We start from the raw sequence: 26,242 nt of genomic DNA, 5'->3' as shown, positions 1-26,242 counted from the left end.
CTCAGTTCTTGAAAGCTGGAGACCGAAAGATCAGTTAGTTCAAGGTCCTTTGGGCTACTTGAGACCTTTTCTCAAAAACCCAGCCCGGTGTGAATTACCCCTGTCACTCTAGCACTTGGGAAGTGGAGACAGGAAAATTGGAAATTTCGTCAACATAACAAATTTGAGGGCAGCCTGGGATATATGGGAAATAAACAAAACTCCTGAAAGGGATTCCAAAAAGAACGTAAACCGAGAGCTATGCTGTTCAACACTCGGCCCTATTTCTTTCTCCACCTCATAGTTTCCCCCCGGATAACAACAAGAGGAGAACCGGTCGCGGGAACTGCGGCGCCCTACAGTAGGGACCACATTTGTTACGGAACCACAAGGCACTTCCGTTCGCATCTCAGCTTCTGGGAGATGTGGTCCTGCTGAGCTCCAGCCATGGGGTCTTCTGGCCTGGCTCGACTGCAGGGCCTCTTCGCGGTCTATAAACCTCCGGGGCTGAAATGGCTGCACGTGCGTGAGACCGTGGAGCTGCAACTGCTTAAAGGTGCGCGCTTCCCCACGGCCCCTTGGTTCCGCGTTAGCTCCGTCCCGAGTCCTACGTAGTTTCGGAGCGTTCCTGCACTATAAAGCCACCTGACCCGCGTGCCTGTTTCTTTTTTTAAAAAGATTTATTTATTTATTATTTTTTAAAGATTTATTTTATTATTATGTATACAGTTATTATGTATACAGTCGGCTTGTTTACCTGCAGGTCAGAAGGGGGCACCAGGTTACATTACAGATGGTTGTGAGCCACTATGTGGTTGCTGGGAATTGAACTCAGGACCTTAGGAAGAGCAGGTGGTGCTCTTAACCACTGAGCCACCTCTCCAGCCCTATTTATTTATTATGTATGCAGCATTCTGCCTGCAGGCCAGAAGAGATGGTTGTGAGCCACTATGTGGTTGCTGGGAATTGAACTCATGACCTTTGGAAGAGCAGTCAATGCCCTTAACCTCTGAGCCACCTCTCCAGCCCCTACGTCCCTGTTCTTAGCGGTTTCCTCTTGTATATGGTTCACTTTCCGCTATTTTCTGTTAGAGAAATGCATTCAGTAGTGTTGCTTTTCGCACGGTTACTATTATAGAGTTAGAGTTTGAACTACTTTTTTTTTTTCTTGGCTTTTTGAGACAGGGTCTGATGCAATTAATTAATCCGGCCTTGAATTCTGAAGTCCCTGCCTCCACCTGTCAGATGCTGAGGTCGCAGGCATGCACCACCACACAGAGCTTGAATCAACATTCTTTCTCTTTTTTTTCCTTCTTTCTTTTCCTTTTTAAAAACAACTCTCATGTAGCCTCAGATTTGCTATGTAAGCTGAAGATATCCTTGAACTTTTGATCGTCCTGCTGTCGCTCCTGAGGGCTCAGATTTCATCTGTGTCCCATTACTGGGTGCTGAGGGTGGGAAGGCAGGGAGGGCTTTTTGCAAATTGTGCAAGCAGTCAAGTATCTCAGCTACATTTCTAGTCTGGTTTTTCTTATGGACTCTTGTGAGGGGGTTTCCTCTTTTCTTTCTTTACTTTTCCTTTTGTTTTTGTTTTTTCCAAGATAAGGTTTCTTTGCGTAGCCCTGGCAGTCCTGGGAAATCTCTCTGTAGACCAGGCTGGCCTTGAATTCAAAGATGTGCCTGCCTCTGCCTTCCCAGTGCTGGGAGTAAAGGTGTGTGTCACCACACCTAGTTTCTTTTTCTTTTTTTGTTTTTTGTTTTTTCAAGACAGGGTTTCTCTGTGTAGCCTTGGCTGTCCTGGACTCACTTAGTAGACCAGGCTGGCCTCGAACTCACAGCGATCCTCCTGCCTCTGCCTCTCGAGTCCTGGGATTAAAGGCGTGCACCACCACCGTGCCCGGCTCACATATTCCCTACAATACACAAATCTGTCTTCTACGCTGTCACACTTCTTCCCCTAGGCGTTTGGAGAATATGACTTGCTGGTGTATTCCTTTGTGTTTAGGTCTCAACGCGGAGAAGGCGCCTGCTCCTGAACAGCGGCGGATCCGCTTCTTGCTGGGCCCTGTGGAAGGCAGCGAGGAGAAGAAGTTGACTCTCACAGCCACCAGTGTGCCAACCCTCAGTACTCACAGACTCGGTAAGGCAGAGTCCGGCAGGATGCCACTGGCTGTCGTGTCACAGGAAATCCCTGGCCTGAGGTAGATTTCTAGCCCAGGGACTGGCCACTTTTCCTAGGGAGAGCAGGGAAGATTTTAAGGACTTGAGGCCTTACCGGCCATGTGGTCTCCTCAGCACTGCCCAGCTTTTCCCATCTCTAGATGTTAAGGGAAGGAGTGAGTCTTCTCTTACTCCAGTTAGGACTGGAGAGCAAAATAGCTATTGGAAGCAGTTGTGCACACCCGTGTGTGTGCACAACAACCTGTGTCTTCTAGGGGACACTGAAACAGAAGGGTCATTCCAGCTCAGGAGTTCCCAGCCAAACTGGGCAGTACAGTGACACCCAGTCTCAAAACAAAGCAGACTTGATGCTCTGACCTGTGGACTATAGCCTATGGACTCCTAACTATTCTAGGACTCTGTATGGGAAAACTAAGAACTTCAGGTAGACCCGTGTACTGATTTAATACCTGCCTTGTACTAAAAACCATGTTACCTTTCTCCTGACCACAGTTCCGAGAGGTAGGTCCTTTTTGTTTGTTGTTGTTGTTTGTTATGGGGGTCAGGGTTCCTCTGTAGCTCTGGCTGTCCTGGACATGCTCTATAGACCAGGCTGGCTTTGAATTCACAGAGATCTGCCCGCCTCTGCCTCCCAAGTGTTAGAATTAAAGGCGTGCACCATCATGCCCGGCTGGTAGGTCCTCTTTTTAAAAACCGTATGATTTGTATGTTTGTGTGCACATGTGTGGATAATACCGAGGCGTTTGTGTGGAAGTCAGAGGGCATCCTTTGAGAGTCACTTCTCTCAGACCATCATGCGGGTCCTAGGACCGGACTGACGTGACCAGGCTTGGCAGCAAGTACCTGTACCCACTGGGCCACCTCACCAGCCTTGTTTTTGTGTTTTGAGACATAGCCTCCTGTAGTCCAGGCTGGTCTTGAACTCACCACATGGATGAATATGACCGTGAAGTCCTGAGTCTGATCCTTTTGGCTCTGCCTCCCAAGTGCTGGGACACGTTAGGCTGTAGTCAGTCTTTCAGCGGTTGAAAACCTGAATCTGGGGCCAGAGGGCAGCGTTGTAGACAGAGAGACCTAGGTCCCGCCGTAGGGAGCCCACAGACTCAGTGGGAGAACGGCCAGCTTTTCCATTAGCAGACACTGTGCAGACAGCCCCGTAATCTTGATGTCCGATGTAATGCCTGGCCTTGAAGCCTCTTGTGGGGAGAATGGTGATAAGCAGAGTTTGCTCTTTTTTGTTTTGGTTTTCGAGACAGGGTTTCTCTGTGTTAACCTTGGCTGTCCTGGACTTGCTTTGTAGACCAGGCTAGCCTCGAACTTGCAGTGATCACCTGCCTCTGCCTCCCAAGTGCTGGGATTAAAGGCGTGTGCTGCCATGCCCAGCGGTCGTAATAAACAGAGTAAGAAGACTCTTGGGTTGCCCTTCCTGTGGAGCGGGGAACCTGCGGAAATAGGCCTGGGCCCAGCTTCCTTGGAGGGGAGGGCTGGGAACCTAGCCTCTCATTCGAGCCCCTAGCTGTTCTGTTCTGGCAGTGAGGGCCTCACGCCAAAGCCATCCCCGGGATTTAATAGTTGAGAGGATGAACTGGTTTTGTTTTGTTTTTCTTTCCAGTACGTGGTCCAGCATTCACAAGCCTGAAGATAGGTGTCGGACACCGCTTGGATGCCCAGGCTTCTGGCGTGCTTGGTAAGTGATGCGCTCAGCCTGGGGACGTGCTGCTCTGGGCTTGGGAAGAGTCGGGAAGTGATCCAGAGGCCAGCCCCCGTCCTGTCTGCCCTGACTCTCTCACTGCTCCCCTCTCCAGTGACTCCACATGTCTCATCAGCTGGGCCGATGATTTGGTGCAGGGGACAGTATATTCCAGCTCTGTCAAGGGATTCGTGTGGCCCAGGGCCTTTTATTTACCGCACCTGTGATAGATGCTGTGTGACGTCATGAGTAAAGCGAGCAGGACTGGAGCTGAGGTCACCTGGCTGGCAAATGCCCATGGTCCCCCGAGGAGCCACCGTCAGGTTAGGGTGCAGCCAGGCATGTGGCTCTGTCTCCTCTGGCTGGCTACAAAGCTCCAAGTCACAAGCCATCTGTGGCCTGGAGGCCATATGCAGCCACATTGTCCAGCCTCCACAGTCTTGGTGCCCTTGTCTTTCTTCCTGAAGTACAGTAGTCAGACGCAATCTCATGTCCCCTCCCTGTGTCCCTCTCTAACAGTGAATGGAAAGCCATTCATTTCTTTAGACAGAGGAGGGACTAGGCGGGAAGTGGCCCCATAGACCATATATGGGTGCTTCCCTTGTGCCATTAGCCTCCTGGGCGTTGCCCCCCCCCAGTCTGTGTGATATACACAGGCCTGAGCATCCTTATCTGTTTCACTAACTCAGAGCTTGATGGGCAAAGACATTAAAAGTTAAGACTCAGAAAGCCAGCCGGGCGTGGTGGCGCTCACCTTTAATCCCAGCACTCGGGAGGCAGAGGCAGGTGGATCGCTGTGAGTTCGAGGCCAGCCTGGTCTACAAAGCGAGTCCAGGACAGCCAAGGCTGCACAGAGAAACCCTGTCTCGAAAAACCAAAAAAAAAAAAAAAAAAAAAAAAAGACTCAGAAAGCCTAGGTACTTGCTTTTGTTTCCTGAGACAGGGTCTCAGTGAGCCAGGCTGACTTCCAGCTTGCTGTGAATGCTCTTGAACTTCTGACCCTCCTCCACTTGGGACTGTAGGCATGTGTCATCTTGACTTGAATTCCCACCCCTCCCCACAGACAGGGTTTGTCTATGTAGCTCTGGCTGTCCTAGAACTCATTCCATAGACCAGCGTGGCCTCAAACGTAGCAATCCACCTGCCTCTGCCTCCGAAGTGCTGGGATTACAGGTGTGCCTCCCCCCCACCCCCAAATGTAATTGCAGTTTGGTGGAGCTGGGCCAGGTCTCTTGCTTTTGGGAGGTTTCAGAACGCTCCGGAAGCTTCCTCAGGCACTTAGGCCTATTCCCCACCGTGAGCCAGGTGCCGTCCTTGCCCGGGCCCTGGAGACCAGTGTTGATATCTGCTCAGGGGCTTCTTCCCTCGATGCCACAGCTCTCCTTGTTCCCTTCCGGCCACAGCAGCAGGAGAAGGGTGGCGGGGGGGGTGGGGTGGGAGGGGACGACGACACACAGGACAATTCCCAGGCAAAGGGTAGGGGACTCTCGATATAAGAGAGGGTCTGGCTGCCTTTCAGTGCTCGCCGTGGGACATGGATGCAGACTCCTCACCGACATGTATGATGCTCACCTCACCAAGGTATGGCGGTCAAAAGATACAGGAACAGCCTGTTTATCCCTCGGTCCTTTCCCAGAGGTCAATGACAGGGATGACCCGTTTTCTGCTTTCTGTAACTAGGAAAGGCGAGTTACCCACCAGCACGTTTCTCTTCTGACCCCCACCAGGACTAGGAGCTGTGTGTGGATCTCTCTGGAAGCCTCGCCCCACTTAGCTCTCTCCCATTTTACAGCTGAGTAGATTGAGGCTCAGGGAGAAGGGGCCTAGCCAAGCTCACAAACTCCTCGAAGCCTTAGGAGCTGAAATTTAATTTGGATCTGTCACACACCACAGTCAGAGCCCAGCACTGTTCTGTTCTCAATGCAGGACAGATGTGGGTGTCACCGGCCTGTCCTTGGGCTTCCCTTAGGACTGGGCAAGGCCATAGACCGTGATGCTGTGGAGTCTACTGAGGAGACACTTTCCGTAGCTGTCTTTAGTGCCAGATGAAAAGGCTGCAGGTCACAATCCCAGGTCAGAGCTGTGGGGAGACACTTGCCCAGTGTGTACAAGGCTTTTCATACCCAGAACACACGCACGCGCGCGTGCACACACACACACACACACACACACATACACACGACAGCAATCCATCCTCTACCCCTCTGCCACAGGTGTCCATTGTGGATTGCTTAACATCTTTGTGCCTCAGTTTCCTCAAGTCACACATGGGAATGAAGAGAGCATTCTCTGAGACGGTTACTTTGGGGGTTAAGGTGACTTTATGTGGCGCCTTGGCTCAGTCCCTGGTACACAGTACAGGGTGAGTAAATCAAGGCCACCGTCATAGACATCTGAGTGCTCCTCACTGTCATCACTCCGGGAGGAGGCGGTTGTCTGCACAGAGTTGGACTTACGGGGCCCTGTGGGCAGCCAGCATTGCCTCAACATGGACGTTGAAACTCAGCAGAGGCTAGCAGGAAGCTGACAGGACAAAGCGGTGACACTGTTTAGTTTGGCTAGGTGAGTGGTGCTGGCACCATGTCCAGGTTGTGGGGAACAGCACAGACAGCTGCCCCAAGTGACAGAGCAGAGCCCACGTCCTCCCTCAGGGCAGCAGGGCAGCAGGCGTGCTGTGTGTGGAGCGCCATGAGGCCCAAGCCAGCATCAGGCTGGTACTTTCTTAGCGCCAGAGCATAGAGTGGGGACTCCACTGCCCTGTCCCCGCAGGATTACACAGTACGCGGCCTCCTGGGCAGAGCCACAGACAACTTCTGTGAAGATGGACGGCTGGTAGAGAAGACAACGTATGGTGAGAGCCAGGGGTCGGGCAGGAGAGGCGGTGGCCTCGGCCTCCCCTTACTTCCTGTCTCCTTGATCTCTTTCCTGACCTTTCCAGGCCACATTGGCGCCTGTTGGGTTGGGCACACCTAAGCTCAGACTGGAGCCTTGCGCTTATTCTGCCTCCTAGAATACCCTGCACCTGCTTCCTTTCCGGGGTCACGTGTTTCTTCCCGCAGGGAGCCTTCGCCACCTCAGTCTTGCCTTAGCTGCACTCTGATTGGAAGGCAGCTGTGAGCGCTTGCTTAGGGTCTGCCTTTTCACTGTCCTTGTGGTAGATGCACTAGGAGGTTCTCTTGTGGCGCAAATGTTTCACTGGGCCAAGGATCTGTCAAAGTGTGGGTGTATTGATGGAGGACGGAAGATGGGTGGTTTCCACACCACCATATATTGTAAGACCTGCCCTGGGACCCAGTCCATGTGTTCACTTGATGACATAGTTCTGAGCACCAGCGACCCGCCAGGCGTGAGGGGGACACATGACGGATCAGATGCGCCCCAATAGTGGTGACTTGGCTTCACATAGGCCTCGCTGGTAGCAGGTTGAAGATCCGTGGCACAGTAAAGCTGTGTCTGTGCATTTGGTGTGTGGCAGCATCCAAACACCTAGAAACAGTGAGCAACTTGGTGCTTCTGCGCAGAGGAAGCAGGAATCTGCAGGGAAAGGGGGAGGCTAATCTGTAATTTTGGGTTTTTGAGACAGGGTCTTGCTGTGTACCCCAGGCTGGCCTCAAACCCACAGCAATATTCCTCTGTCAGCCTCTGAGTGCTGGGGTTACAGGTGTGTCCAACCTAACTTGTGTGTGTGTGTGTGTGTGTGTGTGTGTGTGTGTGTGTGTGTGTGTGTGTAGAGTTGAGGTAGGGATGCCATGGCACACATACAGAGATTATAGGACAACTTCCTGACGAAGGTTCTTTCCTTCTGCCATGGATTCCAGGGATCAAACTCAGCGGGGGCATTTGCCAACTTTTAGTTGCAAGGCAACAAAATAGGGAGCAAAGGCTCATGTGCTGAAGGCCTCTTGACCCTCGCCTTGGGCCAAAGGCTCATGTGCTGAAGGGCCTCTTGACCCTTGCATTGGGCTGAGTTCCCGGCTGGTTGCCAGTTTTGTGCAGCAAGCACTTGTACCCAGTACCCCATCCTGTCAGTCCTAAGCCAATGTCTTTTGGAACTGTGTAGCCCAGGCTAGCCTTGAATTCATGGAGATCTACCCACCTCCACTTTGCCTCTGCAGTGCTGATTTTATAGGCACCACTGCCATGTTCCACCTAACCTAAACATTTTAAAGAAAGCCAGGTGTGGTGGTGCACACCGTTAGTCCCAGCACCCAAAAGGTAGAGGCAGGAGCTCTGTGAGTTCAAGACCAGCCTGGTCTACATAGTGAGTTCTAGGACAGCCAGAGCTACATAGTGAAACCATATCTCAAAAAAACTAAACTACAAATAATAACGGCCACAATAACTTTTGAGTGTGTGTGTGTATGGGGGGGGGCAAGGGTGAGATGGTTTCTCTATGTAGCCCTGTGTGTCCTGGAACTCACTCTGTAGACTAGGCTGGCCTTGAAATCACAGAGATCTGCCTGCCTCTGTGTCCCAAGTGGAGGGATGAAAGATGTGAGACATAAAAACACATTAAAAAAATTTTTTTTGAGACAGTGTTTTTCTGTGTAGCCCTGACTGTCCAGTACTCTTTTTAGACCAGGCTGGCCTTGAAATCACAGCGATCTACCTACCTCTGCCTCCCCAATGCATGCGCCACCACACCAAGCAACAACTTTTTAAGGGAGATTTGTACTTTTTTTTTTTTCAGTATGTCCTGTTTTTTTAGTATGTACTGAGGACCACATGCAGGGCCTTGTGCTTGCTTTACTATTAAAAAATCCGCCAACTCAAGCTGGGCAGTGGTGACACATGCCTTTAATCCCAGCACTCGGTAGGCAGAGGCAGGTGAGTTCAGGACAGCCAAGGCTACACAGAGAAACCCTGTCTCAGAAAAACAAAAAAATCCCCCAACTCTTCATATGCCAATTACATAATTAAAAAGTACATTAGGGGGCTGGAGAGATGGCTGAGAGGTTAAGAGCACTGACTGCTCTTCCAGAGGTCCTGAGTTCAATTCCCAGCAACCACATGGTGGCTCACAAACATCTACAATGCGATCTGATGCCCTCTTCTGGCCTGCAGGTGTACATGCAGGCAGAGCACTGTTTTTTTGTTTTGTTTTGTTTTGTTTTTTGGTTTTTCAAGACAGGGTTTCTCTGTGTAGCCTTGGTTGTCCTGGACTCACTTTGTAGACCAGGCTGGCCTCGAACTCACCTGCCTCTGCCTCCTGTGTGCTGGGATTAAAGGTGTGCGCCACCACACCCGGCGAGTACTGTATTCTTAATAATAAATAAGTAAAATCTTTAAAAAAATAAAAAAAGTACATTAGGTGTTGGGAACCAAGGAGAAGGTGGGGGAACTGGGGTTGGAGGGTGGCTTCCTAGAAGAGGAGAAGCTAGGAGATCTGGGAGGCTTCCTGGAAGAAGCAGCACTGCGTTGGACTTGTCCGAGGGCGGGGAGACAGCGGCAGGTCGATTCTAGGTAGCACGATGGTTGGATGGTTCAGTGCAGCCAGGGAGGATAGAGACAGCACCAATGAGGCTTCAGCCTGCGCTGTTCCCAAATCCTAGCACTGCGGAGAAGTTGGCATGTGTCTCCACTGTGCCCCAAGGCCTGAGCCTCCTGGTAGCTTGTGAAAGTCCCAGGCTTAGTTGCTCAGTCCCTTAGTTGGTCCTGGTGGCAGAGTTGCTCTTCCCTCAGGCAGCTGCTTCTGAATTTGGCCAGGTACTGCCTCCTATGGTCAACAGCATGGACAGCCTCAGACCAGGGCGAGTCTCATGGTGTGTGTTTGCCTTTTGTTGAGGAAGCTCTTCAGATGCTTTGAATCCTCTTGAGAAGAGAGGCCACTTATCTTTTTTGTTTTATTTTGTTTGGTTTGGTTTGGTTTAGTTTGGTTTGGTTTTTCAAGACAGAGTTTCTTGCTAGACATGGTGGCATATTATGCCTTTAATCCCAGCACTTGGGAGGCAGAGGCAGGCGGATCGATGTGAGTTCAAGGCCAGCCTGGTCTATAAAGCAAGTCCAGGACAGCCAAGGCTACACAGAAAAACCCTGTCTTGAAAAAAACTAAAGAAAAAAAGAAAAACAAGACAGGGCTTTATAGACCAGGCTGTCCTCAAACTCAGAGATCCGCCTTCCTCTGCCTCCCTAGTGCTGGAATTAAATTACCCACTGCCCAGCAAAAATAACTTTGTGTGTGTGTGTGTGCATGTGCGTGTGTTTTCCTGGGTGTACCAGTGTACCATGTATACAGGAGACTGGTGGTCAGGAGCATGGAACCTTCTGGAACTGGAGTTACAGATGGTTGTGAGCCTTCATGTGGACACTGGGGACAGAATCCAGGTCCTCTGTAAGACCAGCCAGTGCTTTCAACCACTGAGCCGTCTCCTCAGCCCCTTTGTCAACTTTTCTTTTTTCTTTTTATCTTTTGAGACAGTCTTTACTTTGTAGCTCGGGCTGGCCTTAGACTCACTCTGTAGACCAGGCTGGCCTGTCACTCACAGAGATCTGCCTGGCTCTGCCTCCCGAGTGCTGGGACTAAAGGCGTGCACCACTACAGTTGGCAACTTATCTCTTTATTGAGTCAGAGTCTCACTGATGTAGCCCTGACTGGCACAGAACTCGATATGTTAAGCATGCTGGCCTCGAACTCACAGCTCCATCTGCTGCCTCTGCCTCCCAAGTGCTAGATTAGAGACACATTGCTATGTTCAGTCTCAGTTGATTTTGCTATGTAGCCCAGGCTGGCCTCCGACTCTCAGGTGCCAGGATTACAGGGGAGCCCCCAATTGCAGACATTAAGCTCTTTCTAAAGGACTATGAACAGACCCAACCTCCTATGGCAACCCCCCAATGGATACTCTGGCCATTTCCAAAATGGGATGCTTTGGGATAAAAGGTGCTTGCCTAGATGCTGTGGTCTGCCGTCTGGCCTCCTATAGATTAGTATTCCTCCTACCCCGTGCCTCTTTCAGACCATGTGACCAGAGAGATGCTAGACCGCATCCTGGCTGTGATCCAAGGCTCCCACCAAAAGGCACTGGTGATGTAAGTAGACCTGAGAGCTTCGTCTGCCCTGCTAAGGGGCAAGGTCTAGAGGGGAGGAACCTGGAGCGCGCACACACACACACACACACACACGCGCGCACACACACACACACACACACACACACACGCACACACATGCACACGCACACACACACACACACACACACGCACATACACACACACACACACACACACACACACACACACACACACACACACACACACCCCTGAGGTGCCGGGCTTGGGGTGCGAGAGGGTGATGGAGTCACCTAGTAGCTGAGAACTTGGCTGAGAGCCTTCTGCCCACAGCTCCTGACTCCTGGCTCCCAGGAGACTAACTAGCTGTTTGTAAACAGGACAGACATGTACCTGAGCAGTGTTCCAGGTAGGGACAGGAAGGCAACAGGGCAGAGCCCCCTGGGATTGTAGGAAATGGCTTAAGGAACAGTGCTCAAAAGGTTAGCAGGAGCTGGGAAATGGCCAGTTGGGCTCAGAAGCCAATACTCAGGGCTTCAGGTGGGAAGGGCTGGGGCAGGATGAGGCTGGCCAGGGCCGTGGGGAACGTGGTCTCCTTGGGGACCTGTGAGGAAGGCTAGGTGGCAAAGGAGGCCAACTGGGAGGGGTGTGCCCACTGACTGAAGCTTGGAGGCAGAGGAGAGATGACGTGAACACAGGAAAGAAGGGACCAGTATGACACCCGGGGCCCTGGAGCTGGGACATTTGTTTGGATGACCTTGGAACGGAGGTGGCATTGAGGTCCCTTGGGGTTGCACTCACTGGGTGAGGTACCTGAGGGTGGAGCGCAGTGCACAGGGAGGGGCCAGGATTGCTCAGCCTGTGATAGGTGAAGCCAGGGGTTGACAGAGGATGCTGCCTTTGGTGGCTGAGAGGGAGGCTGCTCTGAAGGTGGGTGGGGAGCGTGGACAACAGTGGAGATGCATCCTTTATGGTGCGGCAGTACCCCACCCCCGTCTCCCATGCTGGTCCTCCTGTCTCCCAGGTACTCCAACCTGGACCTGAAGTCCCAGGCGGCCTATGAGATGGCTGTGCAGGGTGTGGTCCGGCCCATGAACAAGTCCCCGATGCTCATCTCCGGCATCCGCTGCCTGCACTTTGCACCTCCCGAGTTTCTTTTAGGTAAGCTGCAGTGATGCAGTGGAGCCTGCATTCTGATCATGTGTGCCATGCCAAAGCCTGCATGCACATCCCCGATTGGCTCGCCATGTGTGGCTTTTTTTCTATCAGGTCCAAGGTCAGCCTAACCCAGAGTAATAGCACAAAGGCCGCCCTCTGCCTCCTGTCTCCGCAAGCCTCCGAAGCCAGCGTTAAGAAGCAGAGGCTGAGGCGGGCGCGGTGGCGCACGCCTTTAATCCCAGCACTCGGAAGGCAGAGGCGGGCGGATCGATGGGAGTTTGAGGCCAGCCTGGTCTACAAAGTGAGTCCAGGACAGCCAAGGCTACACAGAGAAACCCTGTCTCACAAAACCAAAACAAAAACCAAAACAAAAACAAACAAACAAAGCAGAAGCTGGGGGCTCAGAGGATGGCTCAGAGGTTAAGAGCACTGGCTGCTCCTCCAGAGGTCCTGAGTTCAATTCCCAGCGCCCACATGGGAACCATCTATTATACAGTCTGGTGCCCTCTTCTGGCCAGCAGGCACACATGCAGGCAACCTCATGTAGGATGTTCCTTATGGAGAGGTGTGTAAGGGAAGTGGATCCAGATCCGCTTAGTCCCTGGAGCTGTTCCTGACGGTCATGTCTGTCCATGTCTATGTCCCACAGAGGTCCAGTGTATGCATGAGACACAGCAGCAGCTGAGAAAGCTGGTACATGAAATTGGCCTGGAGCTGAAGTCCACCGCTGTCTGCGTGCAAGTGCGGCGAACTCGGGATGGCTTCTTCAGGCTGGATGATGCCCTCCTGAGAACCCAGTGGGACCTACACAGCATCCAGGATGCCATCCAGGATGCTGCTCCCCGGGTGGCAGCAGAACTGAAAAAGAACTTGAGCCTACGCTTGGGCCACCAGCCCAGTGCTGGGCAGGCTTGGGCCTTCAAGGACCCAGGCTCCACTTTGGAGGGGGAAAGCTATGCAGGGCAGTGAAAGGCCAGGCAGCTGCCTGATGTGGGTGGGCAAAGACAAAGGCTTGTCACAAGTCAGAACTGATGACTGTGCAGAGTGAGAGCCAGGGCCTTGAGCAGTGGCCCATGCTTGTCATCCCAGCAGAACAAAACAGTAAAGAAGTCTCTCTACAAGAGATACAGAGTGACTGAGGAGGTGAGCCGGGTGGGCTCAGGCTAGAATCTTGTCAGATCAAGGCCAGCTTAGGGTTACTTAGAGAAACCTTGTCTCAAAAAACCAAGCCAAGCCAGGGGAGGTGGTGCACACCTGTAATCCCAGTACTTGGGAGGCAGAGGCCAGCTTGGTCTACAAAAGGAGTCCTGGACAGCCAGGGCCACATAGAGAAGCCCTGCCTCAAAACAAACAAAAAACCAAAAAACAAACCATCAAACCAGAGTCAGGCATGATGGCTCAGGTCTGTAATCCTAGCACTCCGGAGGTAGAGAAGGGAAGATCAGGAGTTCAAGGCTAGCCTGGGCTACTCCCAGTGTTCAGCTTTGCAAACCAATGGGGAGTACCACCTCAACACTTACTGACCATTGGTGATTTACCTAGAGTGATATGACTGATTATCTGAATATGTTTATACACTGGGGAAAAGCCTTTTCACTGTTTCAAGGTGGTATCTCACACCCATGGTCTCAGTACTGCTCAGCTGAGGCAGGAGGATGCCCTCAGTTTGAGGCCAGCCTGGACTACTCTTTCTGGAGTACTTTGTAGTGCATGTCAGTATTTAATCCTTCTCCCAGTCATGGTAGTACAAACCTGCCTGTCCTCATCACCGGGGTGGTGGAGGCAGGAGGATCAGGAATTCAAGGTCATCTTTGGCTATTAAAAAGTTTATTTTTATGTGTGTACATGTTTGCATCTGTGGGGTGTGTGTGTGTGTGTGTGTGTGTGTGTGTGTGTGTGTGTGCGTGCGCGTGCGTGCACGCGCCCCGTGCATCATGAAGCCTAGAAAAGGGTATAAAAGCCCTGGAGCTGGAGTTACAAGCAGTTGGGAGCTGCCATGGGGATGCTGGGAATAGGCCACTGGTCCCTAAAAGAGCAGCCAGCTCTTAAACCACTCACCCCTCCCTCCAGCCCCCAGAACATAGCGTGGTCTCCTGCCCTGTGATGCTGTACTTCTTGTAACTGTCAGGCGCCCTGGCTGTGGACAGTTAGAGGCTGGTCATGTGGACGGTTAGAGGCTGGTCATGTGGACAGTTAGAGGCTGGTCATGTGGACGGTTAGAGGCTGGTCATGTGGACAGTTAGAGGCTGGTCATGTGGACGGTTAGAGGCTGGTCATGTGGACGGTTAGAGGCTGGTCATGTGGACGGTTAGAGGCTGGTCATGTGGATGGTTAGAGGCTGGTCATGTGGACGGTTAGAGGCTGGTCATGTGGACAGTTAGAGGCTGGTCATGTGGACAGTTAGAGGCTGGTCATGTGGACGGTTAGAGGCTGGTCATGTGGACAGTTAGAGGCTGGTCATGTGGACGGTTAGAGGCTGGTCATGTGGACAGTTAGAGGCTGGTCATGTGGACAGTTAGAGGCTGGTCATGTGGACGGTTAGAGGCTGGTCATGTGGACAGTTAGAGGCTGGTCACTGTTCATGTCTGCAGTGAAAAACCAGCAAAGCAGCAGAGGGTGCTCTCAGCGGGGTGCAGGTGGAAAGGGCGTTGCAAAGACACAAAAGGGATGTATAAACTAGGCATTTTTTCTTACTTGAAAAGGACATACACAGTGTTTTGATTACCCCTCCAACTTCCTAGTGCCCCTCCCTAGCATGCCCCTCTAACTCCATCTTCTATTTTTTTTTATAAGCCCCTGAGACCAACTAGTGTTGGACACATGCATGGATATGGACCAGCCACAGCTACCAGGGGCCACCAGGCAGCACTAGGTCCCCTGAGCCCCTTCCATCCTTGCTGGGGTGTTGACTGGCTTGATGCTGTGCTGACAGCCAAGGCTGTGCGAGACTGCCACACCCAGAAGACACATTCACAGTAGTGCCTCCAGTCCCTGGCTCCTGCCTCCTCGCTGCCCTCTGCTGTGCCGCACCCCAAGGCCTGAAGGAGATGGTGATACAGATGTCCGTCAGGGCGGTCACTCCACAGTCACTCTGCACTTTGACCATCCATGCGTCTCTTGTTAACTGCCCCCCACCGAGGACAGTGCTGAGTTTTTTTTTTTTTTATGAGGCCTGAGAGCTGCCCTGGGTAAAGATAGGCATTTATAGGGCAGATGAGGAAGATAGCAGCAGTAGCTTCTCTTGAAGGACCTATGGCCTCCTCAGCCATGCATTCTCGGCGAGGTTTACAGTACCAGTCAGGAGTCCCTCCTATGGAGAAGGCCTTAAATCTGAACAGGAAGTGGTTACCTCCATTAATAGTAATGCGGTGCCACTGTTGCACTTATAGACAAGATGTCTTTTTGTTTGGTTGGTTTTGGTTTTTTTGAGACAGGGTTTCTCTGTGTAGCCTTGGCTGGCCTGGACTCGCCTTGTAGACCAGGCTGGCTTTGAACTCAGAGACCCACCTGCTTCTGCCTCCCGAATAGCCAAGACGTCTTTTACCGTGGCTTGAGTGTTCACACCTACGTCAGACTGTCGGTTGGCCTTTCTCCTGCAGCAGCCTACATAGCACCTTCCAGCCCTATGAGTGGAAGTTTCCGGGTCTGGTCTAGTCTGACTTCTTCATGTGCTATGACCACAGTGTGGTGTCTTCAGCAATAAGATCTGTCATGTTCTGATGGGAAACCAAGAGCAATAGCGTTCGAGTGTGGTGGCGCACGCCTTTAGTCCCAGCAAAAACAAAAACAAAAATTATTTTCAAGACAGGGTTTCTCTGTATAACAGCCCTGGCTGTCCTGGAACACACTTGTAGACCAAGCTGGCCTTGAACTCACAGAAGTCCATCTGCCTCTGCCCTGCTGGGCGTTACAGATGTGCGCCACCATGGCCGGCTATATAAAATAAGTTTCTATGTGGCTTTTTAAATATCCTTAATGTTGGGCCTGGAGAGATGGCTCAGAGGTTAAGAGCACTGACTACTTTTCCAGAAGACCCGGGTTCAATTCCCAGCACCCACATGGCAGCTCACAACTGTCTGTAACTGAAAGATCTGATACCCAGAGCCATACATGTAGGCAAAATACTAATGCACATAAAATAAAAATAAATAAATTATTTTTTAAAAATATCCTTAATGTTAATTTCCCCTCTCCCTGCCATCTAGGAAATTTTTAAAAGCTATTTTTCTCACTAATGTCATTTCTCATTACTTTGGCCTCGCATATAGATACTTTCTGGCTTTCTTTGACTGGTGTTAACATATATTTGGAAAAAATACTTTGTACTAGGAGAAAGCCGGGCTTGGTCACGCACACCTGTTATCCTAGCACCTAGGGACAGCCGCAGGAGGATCAGGAGTTCAAAGTCATCTTCAGTTACTTAGGTTGAAAAGAGCAAATAACAAAATGACTCTTTATTTGAGGGGGGATGTACATGTGTTTGGAGACCAGAAGTCACATTTTTCCTCCTCAGATGCTCCCCACTTTGTCTTTTGAGACAGGAACTCTCATGAACCTGGAATTCACTAACTGGATGGCCAGGAAGCCTCCGAGACACCACCCCCCCCCCCCGCCCTTCTCTCTTGAGCTGGGAGTACAAGTATGCCTTTCCCGGCTTTTTAAAAACCACAACACTGGGGATTGGATCTGAGCTAAGTGATGAGGAGCACTGTGACCAACTGTGTCTCCCTCTGTTTTTTGAGGCAGGGTGTTAACTCTGTAGCTCAGTCTGGCTTCAAACCTGCAACAGGCCTTCTGCCTCAGACTCCTGAGTGCTGGGTTCACAGGTGTGAACATCCATTCAGGTGTTCAGGTTCACACCTGAACATCCATTAGCATACTTATGAACCCCTTAGGTCTGCAAGGAGGCCATCCCTAAAAGGGAAGTGCCCGAGGCCTCTTCATGGGGACCCCAGGTGGCTGTGGGCCACTGTAGAAACTGGCCCTGACCACTATCACATTATGCCCTTTCATGATGTCTTCTAGTGCAGCCTGAAGCTCCAAGCAATATATGTTCAGTAGGCTCCTGGCTGGACCACCTCACACACTCAACTTCTCCATCCACGGGATGGGAATAATGACATCACCCAGCTTTCAAAGTCAGGTGTCTGGTCCTGTGGTCCGGCAGATGTGTATGCTCTGTCTTCTAAGCACTGACTGCAGAACCAGAACAGTGACAGACAGACAGACAGACAGAGAACCAGGCCTCACCTCTAACTCTTCTTTCTGTGGTATCAGTGATCTGCCCGGTAGGTTTTTGATAAGTAGAACCTCAGCCAGGCAAGCCAATAATGTAAGTCATGCTGACAAGTGTGTGGTAACCCCAGCCCCTTCTGCAATCCCTCCAATGACCCATGACCTCTCTGTCTTATCATCAGATAAAGGAGAGGCTCTGGGGGAGCAGCACACACGTTATCACATTATCTGGCCAATGTCTAACCCAGGGGCAGACTAAGCACTGTCCCGGCAGAGAGGAGCCTAGAGACAAAATGGCTCAGTACAGTATCTCCTGGGTGAGGCTCAGGAACAGAACAAAGGTAGCAAGGCACAGCTGAGGAAGTGGGGTTGGCACTGGACTTCGACCGACCCGCAGCACTCTTTGGCACACACAGGCAGTCACAGATGTAATTCACCCAGGAAACTGGGTGCCTAGGCAGGAGAACTGGACTATCAGTATCATCGGAAAACAACATAAGGAGGTTAGTTAACTGGGTATGATGTCAAGCATCCTAGTGCTACAGTGAAAGCTGAGTCAGAAAGGTCAACAAGGCAACTCTGCGTCCTTGTCTTAAAAAAAAAAAGTCTGTTGAAAGTCTGAAGTGATGACTCAGTGGTTAGGACCACTGTCTGCTCTTGCTGAGGACCAGAGTTCGGACCCGGTTGTCTCAAATCCCCACCCCCAGCCCTGGCTGTCCTGGGACTCACTTTGTAAACCAGGCTGGTCTTGAACTCACAAGAGATCTGCCTGCCTCTGCCTCTGAAGATAAAAATCACATACCAGCATGTGGCTGGTTGTTTTGTTTTTACCAAATGGGATGTATAGTTTATGTACACAGTACATTGTAACTTGCTTCTTTGACTCAGTGGTAATGCATGGCTAAGTTCCATCAGGCTGGGGCTTTCCTTTAGGCAGAGCCCTTTGTGGTGATTAGAGACTTAGGCCATATAAGTCTGACCTTTTCCTTCTTTGGACAACTTCCTTCCTATTAAGCAACTGTTGCCGTAGGATGAGTGACTTTCTCAAAGGCCGGGTTCCAGTAAGTTTACGCAACCCCGCTGGGCCAATGTTAGTCAGTACTTGCTATTATGTTATAGGCTCTTGGAGTACATGAGCACACAGGAGAGCCAAAACCCCGGGCACAAAAACTGATTGAGTAAAGGCCAGAAGACAGAGCCAGGAAGCACAGAAAGTGACTCACTGGGGAAAGGCTGAGCTATCTGCAGAGTGGTTCCATGTCTGGGAAGCGAGGAAGATCACTAAAGCCTTTAAACCCTGACAGGCAAGGGCTAACTCTTGCCTTGACTTAGAAGCCCCAATGCCCCTCGCTGCTTTGGGGGTCTGTGTATTTGGCTGAATGTCACAGCCCAGGCTCAGAGGTGGCCTGGCCGTGGTGGCCTGCTCCTCCAGAGGCTCAGATGCGCTCGCTGGCCTTTACGGAGCCTGTTATCAGCTGGCCGGCCCGGGGTGGCATGGAGATCGTAGTGAGAGCACTGTTATTAGTGACTCTGGCTGTCATTAGCTGAGGGCTTCCGGTGGGTGCTGATTGCTTTGTGTAGCATATTGGTTACTCACCCCTTATCAGGAGCAGATGGTGTTATTAGCCTCAGCTAAACCTACGTATCTCCTACATATGTGCCCCAAAGGCAGCGTCAGCTACAGGGACCCGAGAAGGTACACACAGTGATATCTACCTGCCCTATGATCCTGTGGACGGGCAGCCCAGAGCAGGGTTTGCTTTGGTCCCATTCTGTATCCCAGGCTAGCCTCAGACTCCTGGTTTCAAGCGAACCTCAGTGGCCTTCCTTTTATTCACCGAGGCAGGACTCTTGAGTGAACCCAGGGCTCGGCAACAGCTGGTCTAGCTAGCTGAGTCCAAACATCTTCTGTCTCTTGGCCTCATGAACACTGGAATTACAAGCGGGCTGCCGCACCCAGGGTCTGGTTCTGGGGATCCGAACTCCAGTCCTCACCTTTGTTGCTTTGCCAACTCCTTAACTGCTGGGACATTTTCCCTAATCTCTAGCTTTTTTTTTTTTTAAGATTTATTTGTTATGTATACAGTGTTCTGCCTGCATGTACACTTGCAGGCCAGAAGAGGGCATCAGATCACATTATATATGGTTATGAGCCACCACGTGGTTGCCGAGAATTGAACTCAGGACCTCTGGATGAACAGTCCAGTGCTCTTAACCTCTGAGCCATCTCTCTAGCCCTAGTTTTTTTTGTTTTTTTTTTTGAGACAGGGTTAGTTTTTCTTTTTTAATATTTTATTTGCGTTGGTGTTTTGCCTTCATGGAGTTACAGACAGTTGTGAACTGCCATGTCGGTGCTAGAAATTGAGCTCAGGACCTCTGGGAGATCAGCCAGTGCTCTTAACTGCTGAGTCCTCTCTCCAGCCTCTGTGTTTTTGGTTTTCAAGTCAGGGTCTCTCTGTGTAGCCAGTCCTGGACTTGCTTTGTAGACCAGGCTGGCCTTGAACTCACATCAATCCATCTGCCTCTGCCTCCCCGAGTGCTGGCATTAAAGGTGTGCGCCACCACACCGGGCTTCATCCCCGTCTAAGTGTGCCAGTCACCTGCCTGGGTGACAATGGCATGTGGAGGAGGGGTGTGGCCCTGGGCTTGTGTCATTTCTACCTCTAGTGTGACCACCTCCCCAGCATGAACTTCAGACCTGACTATGGAGTGCTTAGATATATATGCTCTTCTCTCACTTTGATTTTTGTTGTTGTTTTTTGAGACACAGCCTCATGTAGCCCAGGCTGGCCTTGAGCTCCTGGTCCTCCTGCCTCAGTCTCCCAAGTGTTGGGGCAGCGAGTGTACCACCAGCCTGCGTTAATGTTCATTCTCATCGCCCGGAACTGTGCAAGCCCAGGTCTCCTTCCCCTGAAAGGTGCTCTCCCATGGACCAGAACATGGAGAGGGAGAGATGGCTCAGGGGTTAAGAGCACTGATGCTCTTGTGGAGCACCCACATAAAACAGTTCGCAACTTACCTGTAATGTCAGCGGCAGGAGGGAGCTGACGCCTCTGGTCTCTGTGGGCACCAGGATCCATGCACACACACACACACACACACACACACACACACCCTACACTTTTAAAATAAATGTTTAAAAACTTGGTGAATGCACAAATGAGTGAGTAAATAGATAAATCTGAATGGCTCCTGGACACCTGTGGCTTCGTGTTGTCCTTGCCCGCTGTCTCACCTCTCTGTAGCTGTGGGCTGTTGGCTCATTGAGATCCTAGTCATGGCCCCAGGGCCTGAAATGTGCTTAGAACACACAGTGCTACCATCTTAACCCTGAGCTGACATTAGTGTCTATGCAGTCATTAAGGCAGCCAAATTTGGCCACCACATCTTTTATCAATCAAGAAATCAGGCCTAGTGAGACGAAGCCGTCGGTGCTGTCCCTGTATCTCTTTACCACGCTGAGCAGTGTCTTCAACCATAGGCAAACAGGCTAAAAGCTGTGCTAGTTTCTTTTCTCATGACAAAAGGCCTGAGAAAAGCAATTTAAGAGGTGGCTACAGAACCAGACGTGGTGGCGCACGTCTTTAATCCCAGCACTCGGGAGGCAGAGGCAGAGGTAGAGGCAGAGACAGAAGCAGAGGCAGAGGCAGAGGCAGAGGCAGGTGGATCACTGTGAGTTGGAGGCTAGCCTGGTCTACAAAGCGAGTCCAGGACAGTCAGGGCAGTTCCACAGAGAAACTGTCTTGAAAAAAACAAAAACAAAAGAACAAACAAACAAACAAACAAAGAGTCCAGGACATGCAGGGGCTACATAGAGAAGCCCTGTCCAGGTGGCCATGGTGGCCCACTGCTGGCCTTCAACCCCAGCACTCCGGAACTGAGGCAGGCTGAGCTCCATGAGTTTGAGACCATCCACAGTGAGACCTTGTCTCAAACAAACAACTTAAGCTAAGGTTTATTGCTGTTCACAAGTTTAGAGCACAGCTGTCCTGGCACAGGGGGCATAGTAGAAAGAAGTCACACCACACCCTCGGTCAGGAAAGAGACAGATAATTCTTGTGCCCAGCTTTCTCCTGCCTCGGATTGGCTCTGCCCCCCCCCTCAGCAAATGGGGCAGAACTGTTGGCATTCGTGGTAGGTCTTCCGTTCCTCAGTTCAGTCTCTCTGGAAACACCACCTTGGCCACAGGCCTGTTCCCATGATGATCTGACATCTAGCCAATTTAATGACATTAGCTATTGCTTCAGGAATGATGGCCCATACCAGTAATTCCAGAACTCAGGAATCTGGGTCCTGTAGGTTTGAGTCCAGTCTGGGTTGCACAGGGAGACATTCTCAAAACAAACAAACAAACAAACAAACAAAAAAACAAAACCAAAAAACAGAGAAGTAAACAAATCCATACCCACTGTGTCAGCACCCCATTTATCTGCAGCTTCTCCTCAGCCCGACTGATACCTCTCCCCTCCCCCTGCACCCCCCCAACACACACACACACACACACACACACACACACACACACACACACACACACCCTTAGACTATCTCAGGGGGAAGTTCAGGCCTTCTCTCTGAGATGGGATGGGTAAGAGGAAGCTGGACGTTAGTCACGCCTAAGATGTCTGGTCTGGCAGGGATGGTGGCTGAGGAGGCTGTGGGGTGGTGGAGGCTGAGAGATAAGTATCTCAGGTGGGTGGCCAAGGTGTGACTAGTTAGGCCAGTGCTACTCATCTGGAGCCCCCCTCCCAGGACCCCCCAGAGTCTGCGGAGGAGGTTGTAGTAAATTTTTTCCTACGTGGTCCCAGTTCTGAGCCCTTCCATGTTCTTTTTCTAGTCCTGGTATGAGAAGTCAGAAGAGCCCAGCACCTCCCTGGGAAACCAGCTGGGCAGGTTCTCTGGTGCCAGGGGGAGGGAGGTGGAACAGGTCACCTCCAGGGAGGGAAGGCAGCCAAGGAACACCAGGGCCCGTGAGGCAGCATGGGATAGCAAGATCAGGTCTCTTTTGGGTCGTGGAGAGCTGAGATGGTGACTGCTTTCAGGGTTGAGTGGCACTGGGTTTGGGGGTGGGTGAGTGAGTGTGTTCTCAGGAGGATTTGTCGGGACATTATTACCGGTTCTTGGCAGCCATTTTGTCAGGCACCAGGGAACATGCAGCAGAGGGGAAAGATGCTATCAACACTCAGGGAAACAGCCTGGTGGTACAGGTCTGTAATCGTAGGTGCTCAGAAGGCTGAGACAGGAGGATCATAAATTCAAGACCAGCTTGGATGGCAGAGTGACTTCAAGGCTTGCCCAGTCTCAAAATGAAAATAAAGACGGGCTGGGGGCTTAGTCTAGTAGTAGCTCATCTGTCTGGCAGGCACAAGGCCCTGGATTCAATACCTCCTACCCCAAATGAACACCCATGGAAGCCGGCCTGGTGGATAGGCCTTAGGAAGCTGAGGCAGGCAGGAGGATTACACGTTCAAGGCCAGCCTGGCCTACAGGGTGAGTTCAAGGCCAGCCTCGGCAATTTAGCAAGATGCTATCTCAAAGTGAAAATTAAAAAGAAACCTGGGAATGTATCTTAGCAATAAACTGCTTGCTTAGCTCATGTAAGCTGACGTTGGGAAGATGGCTCAGTAGGGGAGATGGCTCAGTAGGTAAAGTGCTTGCCATATAGGCTTAAGGATGTGAGTTCGGATCCCCAGCACCCATGGAAAGGCCATATGTGGCAGCACGCTAAAGGGTGGTGACAGGCGGCTCACTAGCGCTCACTGACCAGCTTTCTTAGACCTTGGCTCAAAAAATAAGGTGGAAATGCCATTATAGGACATTGATGTCGCCGGGCGTGGTGGTGCACGCCTGTAATCACAGCACTCGGGAGGCAGAGGCAGGTGGATTGTCATGAGTTCGAGGCCAGCCTGGTCTACAAAGCGAGTCCAGGACAGCCAAGGCTACACAGAGAAACCCTGTCTTGAAAAACCAGAAAAGAAAAAAAAAAAAAAGACATTGATGTCAATCTCTGGACCCCACTGGTATCTGCATGCATTTGGCACACATTCGTATCACACACACACACACACACACACACACACACACACACACACACACACCCCAAAATTTAAAAACGGTGGTATGTGTGTGTGCCTGCCTGTGTGGGAGTGCACATAGGCACTAGGAGTTGATACCCTAGAACTGGGGTTTTAGGCAGTTGTGAGCCACCATGTGTGTACTGGCAATCAAACTCAGTTCTTTTAAGAGCAGGCAATGGTTGTAACTGCTGAGCTATTCCTCCAGCCCCAGGCAACTAAGAAACATGGCAGAGGTTTGCAACTAAGACCCTCATGCCTAAGGGCCAGGGAAGTTGTGGGTACTTCCTCCCTCTATGCCCCCCTTTCCTTAGGTGGGAACCAGGCATCAGGAAGATGAGGAGTTCAGGGCCATCCTGGGCTACATGAGAACCTGTCTCAAGATATCCAGTTCAGTGGTTAAGAGCACCGACTACTCTTCTAGAGGTCATGAGTTCGATTCCCAGCAACCACATGGTGGCTCACAACCATCTATAATGTGATCTGATGCATACTGTATACATAATAAATAAATCTTAAAAAAAAAAAAGATATCCAGTTCCAAATAAAAGGTCTTGTTACATAGCCTTGGCTCTTCTGGAATATGCTATGTAGCTCAGGCTGGCCTAGAACTCACAGAGACCCGCCTACCTCTGCCTCCCAAGTGCTGGGATTAAAGACGTGTGCTACCACCACACCATTTTTAAGGCTGACCTATGCTGGGGAGGCAGCTCTGGAGTCAGACCACTGCCTGATCAGATGTAGTGTGCCTCACGCTCTGTCCCTCAGCTGGCTCGGTCTGGGAATGGGTGTTCTACAGGGCCTCACTCCATCGCTGGGGCCAATGAGATGCCTCAGCTGAGCTGCACAGGCCCTGCCGAGCCACGGACTTGTGTAAATGTTGGCTATTGCAGTTCTCAACCCTTGGCTCCTGAAACCTCCTTGTAACTGGCTTGGGGGTGTGACTGTCACCCTTCACCCCCTCTTCTGCTTCTGTCTACCTGGAGGACTTTTCCTCACCTTGCCTCTGGGGACCAGGCTTGGAGCTCCACCTGTTTCTCACTACAAGACCCTGGGTGCTTGGCCTGGCCCTCTTTACACTGTCACTGGCATGTACCCCTCGAGTGAGAAAGGCTGGATAGGGTGAGATTTGGTGGCCCCATTGTGTGTCAGTCACATATTCCCCCTTCTGGCTGTCCAGACCGAGTGGAGATTATATCGCACTTTTGTTTTCAGCTCCACAGGTTCAGCATAAGTTGTATAAAATTTTAGGGTATTTTTGTTGTTGTTGGTTTTTCGAGAGACAGGATTTCTCTGTGTTGCCCTTGGCTGTCCTGGCTTCGCTTTGTAGAGCAAGGTGGCCTTGAACTCACAGCAATCCACCTGCCTCCAGAGTGCTGGGACTAAACGCGTGCGCCACCACGCCCAGCCTAAAATCTTAGTTTTAAAAGAAAAATTTAATTGAAAAAAAAAAAAAGATGTGGGTTTGTGTACTGAGCGAAGTGCTCCTGGAGGCCAGAAGATGAAAGAGGACCTGGCTTCTCTGCAAGAGCACCATGGGTTCTTAACCACTGAGCCATTTTCCAGCCCTTTAGAGGGATTTGAACTGAGCTCCAACCCCACTATTAAGATGTTTTCAGCCAGGCGTGGTGGCGCATGCCTTTAATCCCAGTACTCGGGAGGTAGAGGCAGGCGGATCGCTGTGAGTTCAAGGCCAGCCTGGTCTACAAAGTGAGTCCAGGACAGCCAAGGCTACACAGAGAGACCCTGTCTTGAAAAACCAAAAAAAAAAAAAAGGTATTTTCAGGTAGGGCTCACACCAGATATAACAAGGTCTGTGTGTTTAGGTGCCTTGTCAGTCAGGCTCTATTTTCCAACCATCTGGCTCCTTACCGCTTTGTTACTCATCTCTTGAGACTCCTGGGAAGAAAGCTAAAAGATCCAACTTTTGGCCGGTGGCCAGGGAAGGCCTGCCCAAACAGGACCCACGGGACCCACAGAAAGGCGGCTGCCCAGTTGTTGGGCACATCTCTGAGTGGACACTGCCCCCTTGAGGATGGTGCCTGCCATGGCACATGAGAAAGCCGTTCTCACACAGAACTGGACCTAGAGATCTTTGCCTTTTCAGTGCCCTAGGTACATATGATTGATGCAAACGCAGGGCCTAGCTAGATGTGACTGGGTGACCTCTTGTCTCATGCCAAGGGTCTGAATGGACCAGCCTGCCTCTCGGAATTCATGTGTCCGGGGCCCAGGGAATCTTGTCTCTGGTGTCTGTAGCCTGTCTCCAGCCGGGGACTGTCCATAGCACTGTTGCCTGTCTGACTTTCTACTGTACAGACATCAGTGTGTCTCCCTTGGATGTCTCCCAAGTTTCTCAGATTGGTCAGGCACTGATCAAACATACTCCTGTAATCCTGCGATGACATGTCTGTTTTGTTCTGGTGCTGGGAATCGAACTCAGAGCCTTGTGCCCAGTAGACAAGAATGTAGCCACTGACCTACATACCCAGCTCCTTACCCCCACGACATTTCTGAGACAGGGTCTCATGTATCCCATGGTCATGCTGGAAGATGTGAGGCCCTCCCCGTTGATGTAGGAGGTAGACCAGGAGAGACAATACCTCACGTGGAGACGCCCTGTCACCCTCAGTGTCTAATCCCTCCAGCCTCCTTGTGTCCCCTCAACTAGCAGACTCTGCCTTGCTGCACCTCACACCCTCTCTGTGCCTCTCTCATGGTTCTCTCCCCGCCATGGCTCAGCCCCGCCCCTCAACAGCTGTCGTCTCACACTTTCCACACCAGGATAAAATCACTCAACCCGGGGTCCAAACCCAAGTCGTTTCCAAGTATGACGAGAGCCTTTCATGAATTAGTCTCTTGAGAACTGCTGCCTCAGTTTTTTGTTTTTTTTGTTTTTTGTTTTGGTTTTTTGAGACAGGGT

At 51.1% G+C, this 26,242-nt stretch overlaps 1 protein-coding gene across 1 annotated transcript; it reads left to right on the top strand.

Moving 5' to 3' along the window:
* The first annotated feature begins 289 nt into the window (after window positions 1-289).
* TRUB2 (TruB pseudouridine synthase family member 2) lies at window positions 290-13,849 on the top strand. Its single transcript, XM_084798604.1, has 8 exons — window positions 290-535; window positions 1,985-2,119; window positions 3,773-3,847; window positions 5,370-5,431; window positions 6,620-6,701; window positions 10,807-10,879; window positions 11,880-12,016; window positions 12,663-13,849. Exons 1-8 carry the CDS (start codon window positions 427-429, stop codon window positions 12,980-12,982), a joined length of 993 nt encoding a protein of 330 aa, XP_084654730.1. The 5' UTR covers window positions 290-426; the 3' UTR covers window positions 12,983-13,849.
* Window positions 13,850-26,242: the final 12,393 nt, after the last annotated feature.

The sequence above is a fragment of the Acomys minous genome (genome assembly GCF_964271855.1).
Source record: "Acomys minous genome assembly, chromosome: 10".
Taxonomy (NCBI): domain Eukaryota; kingdom Metazoa; phylum Chordata; class Mammalia; order Rodentia; family Muridae; genus Acomys; species Acomys minous.
Note: the sequence above shows the minus strand (reverse complement) of the source record. Positions and strands in the feature narration are given on the sequence as shown.

What these genes read in the sequence shown, in the direction of transcription:
- TRUB2 (XM_084798604.1), top strand. Translation starts at nt 427, where the DNA reads ATGGGGTCTTCTGGCCTGGCTCGACTGCAGGGCCTCTTCGCGGTCTAT. An exon ending in ATGATGCTCACCTCACCAAG is followed by an intron (nt 5,432 to 6,619) that starts GTATGGCGGTCA and finishes CTGTCCCCGCAG; the next exon opens with GATTACACAGTACGCGGCCT. An exon ending in GGTAGAGAAGACAACGTATG is followed by an intron (nt 6,702 to 10,806) that starts GTGAGAGCCAGG and finishes TGCCTCTTTCAG; the next exon opens with ACCATGTGACCAGAGAGATG.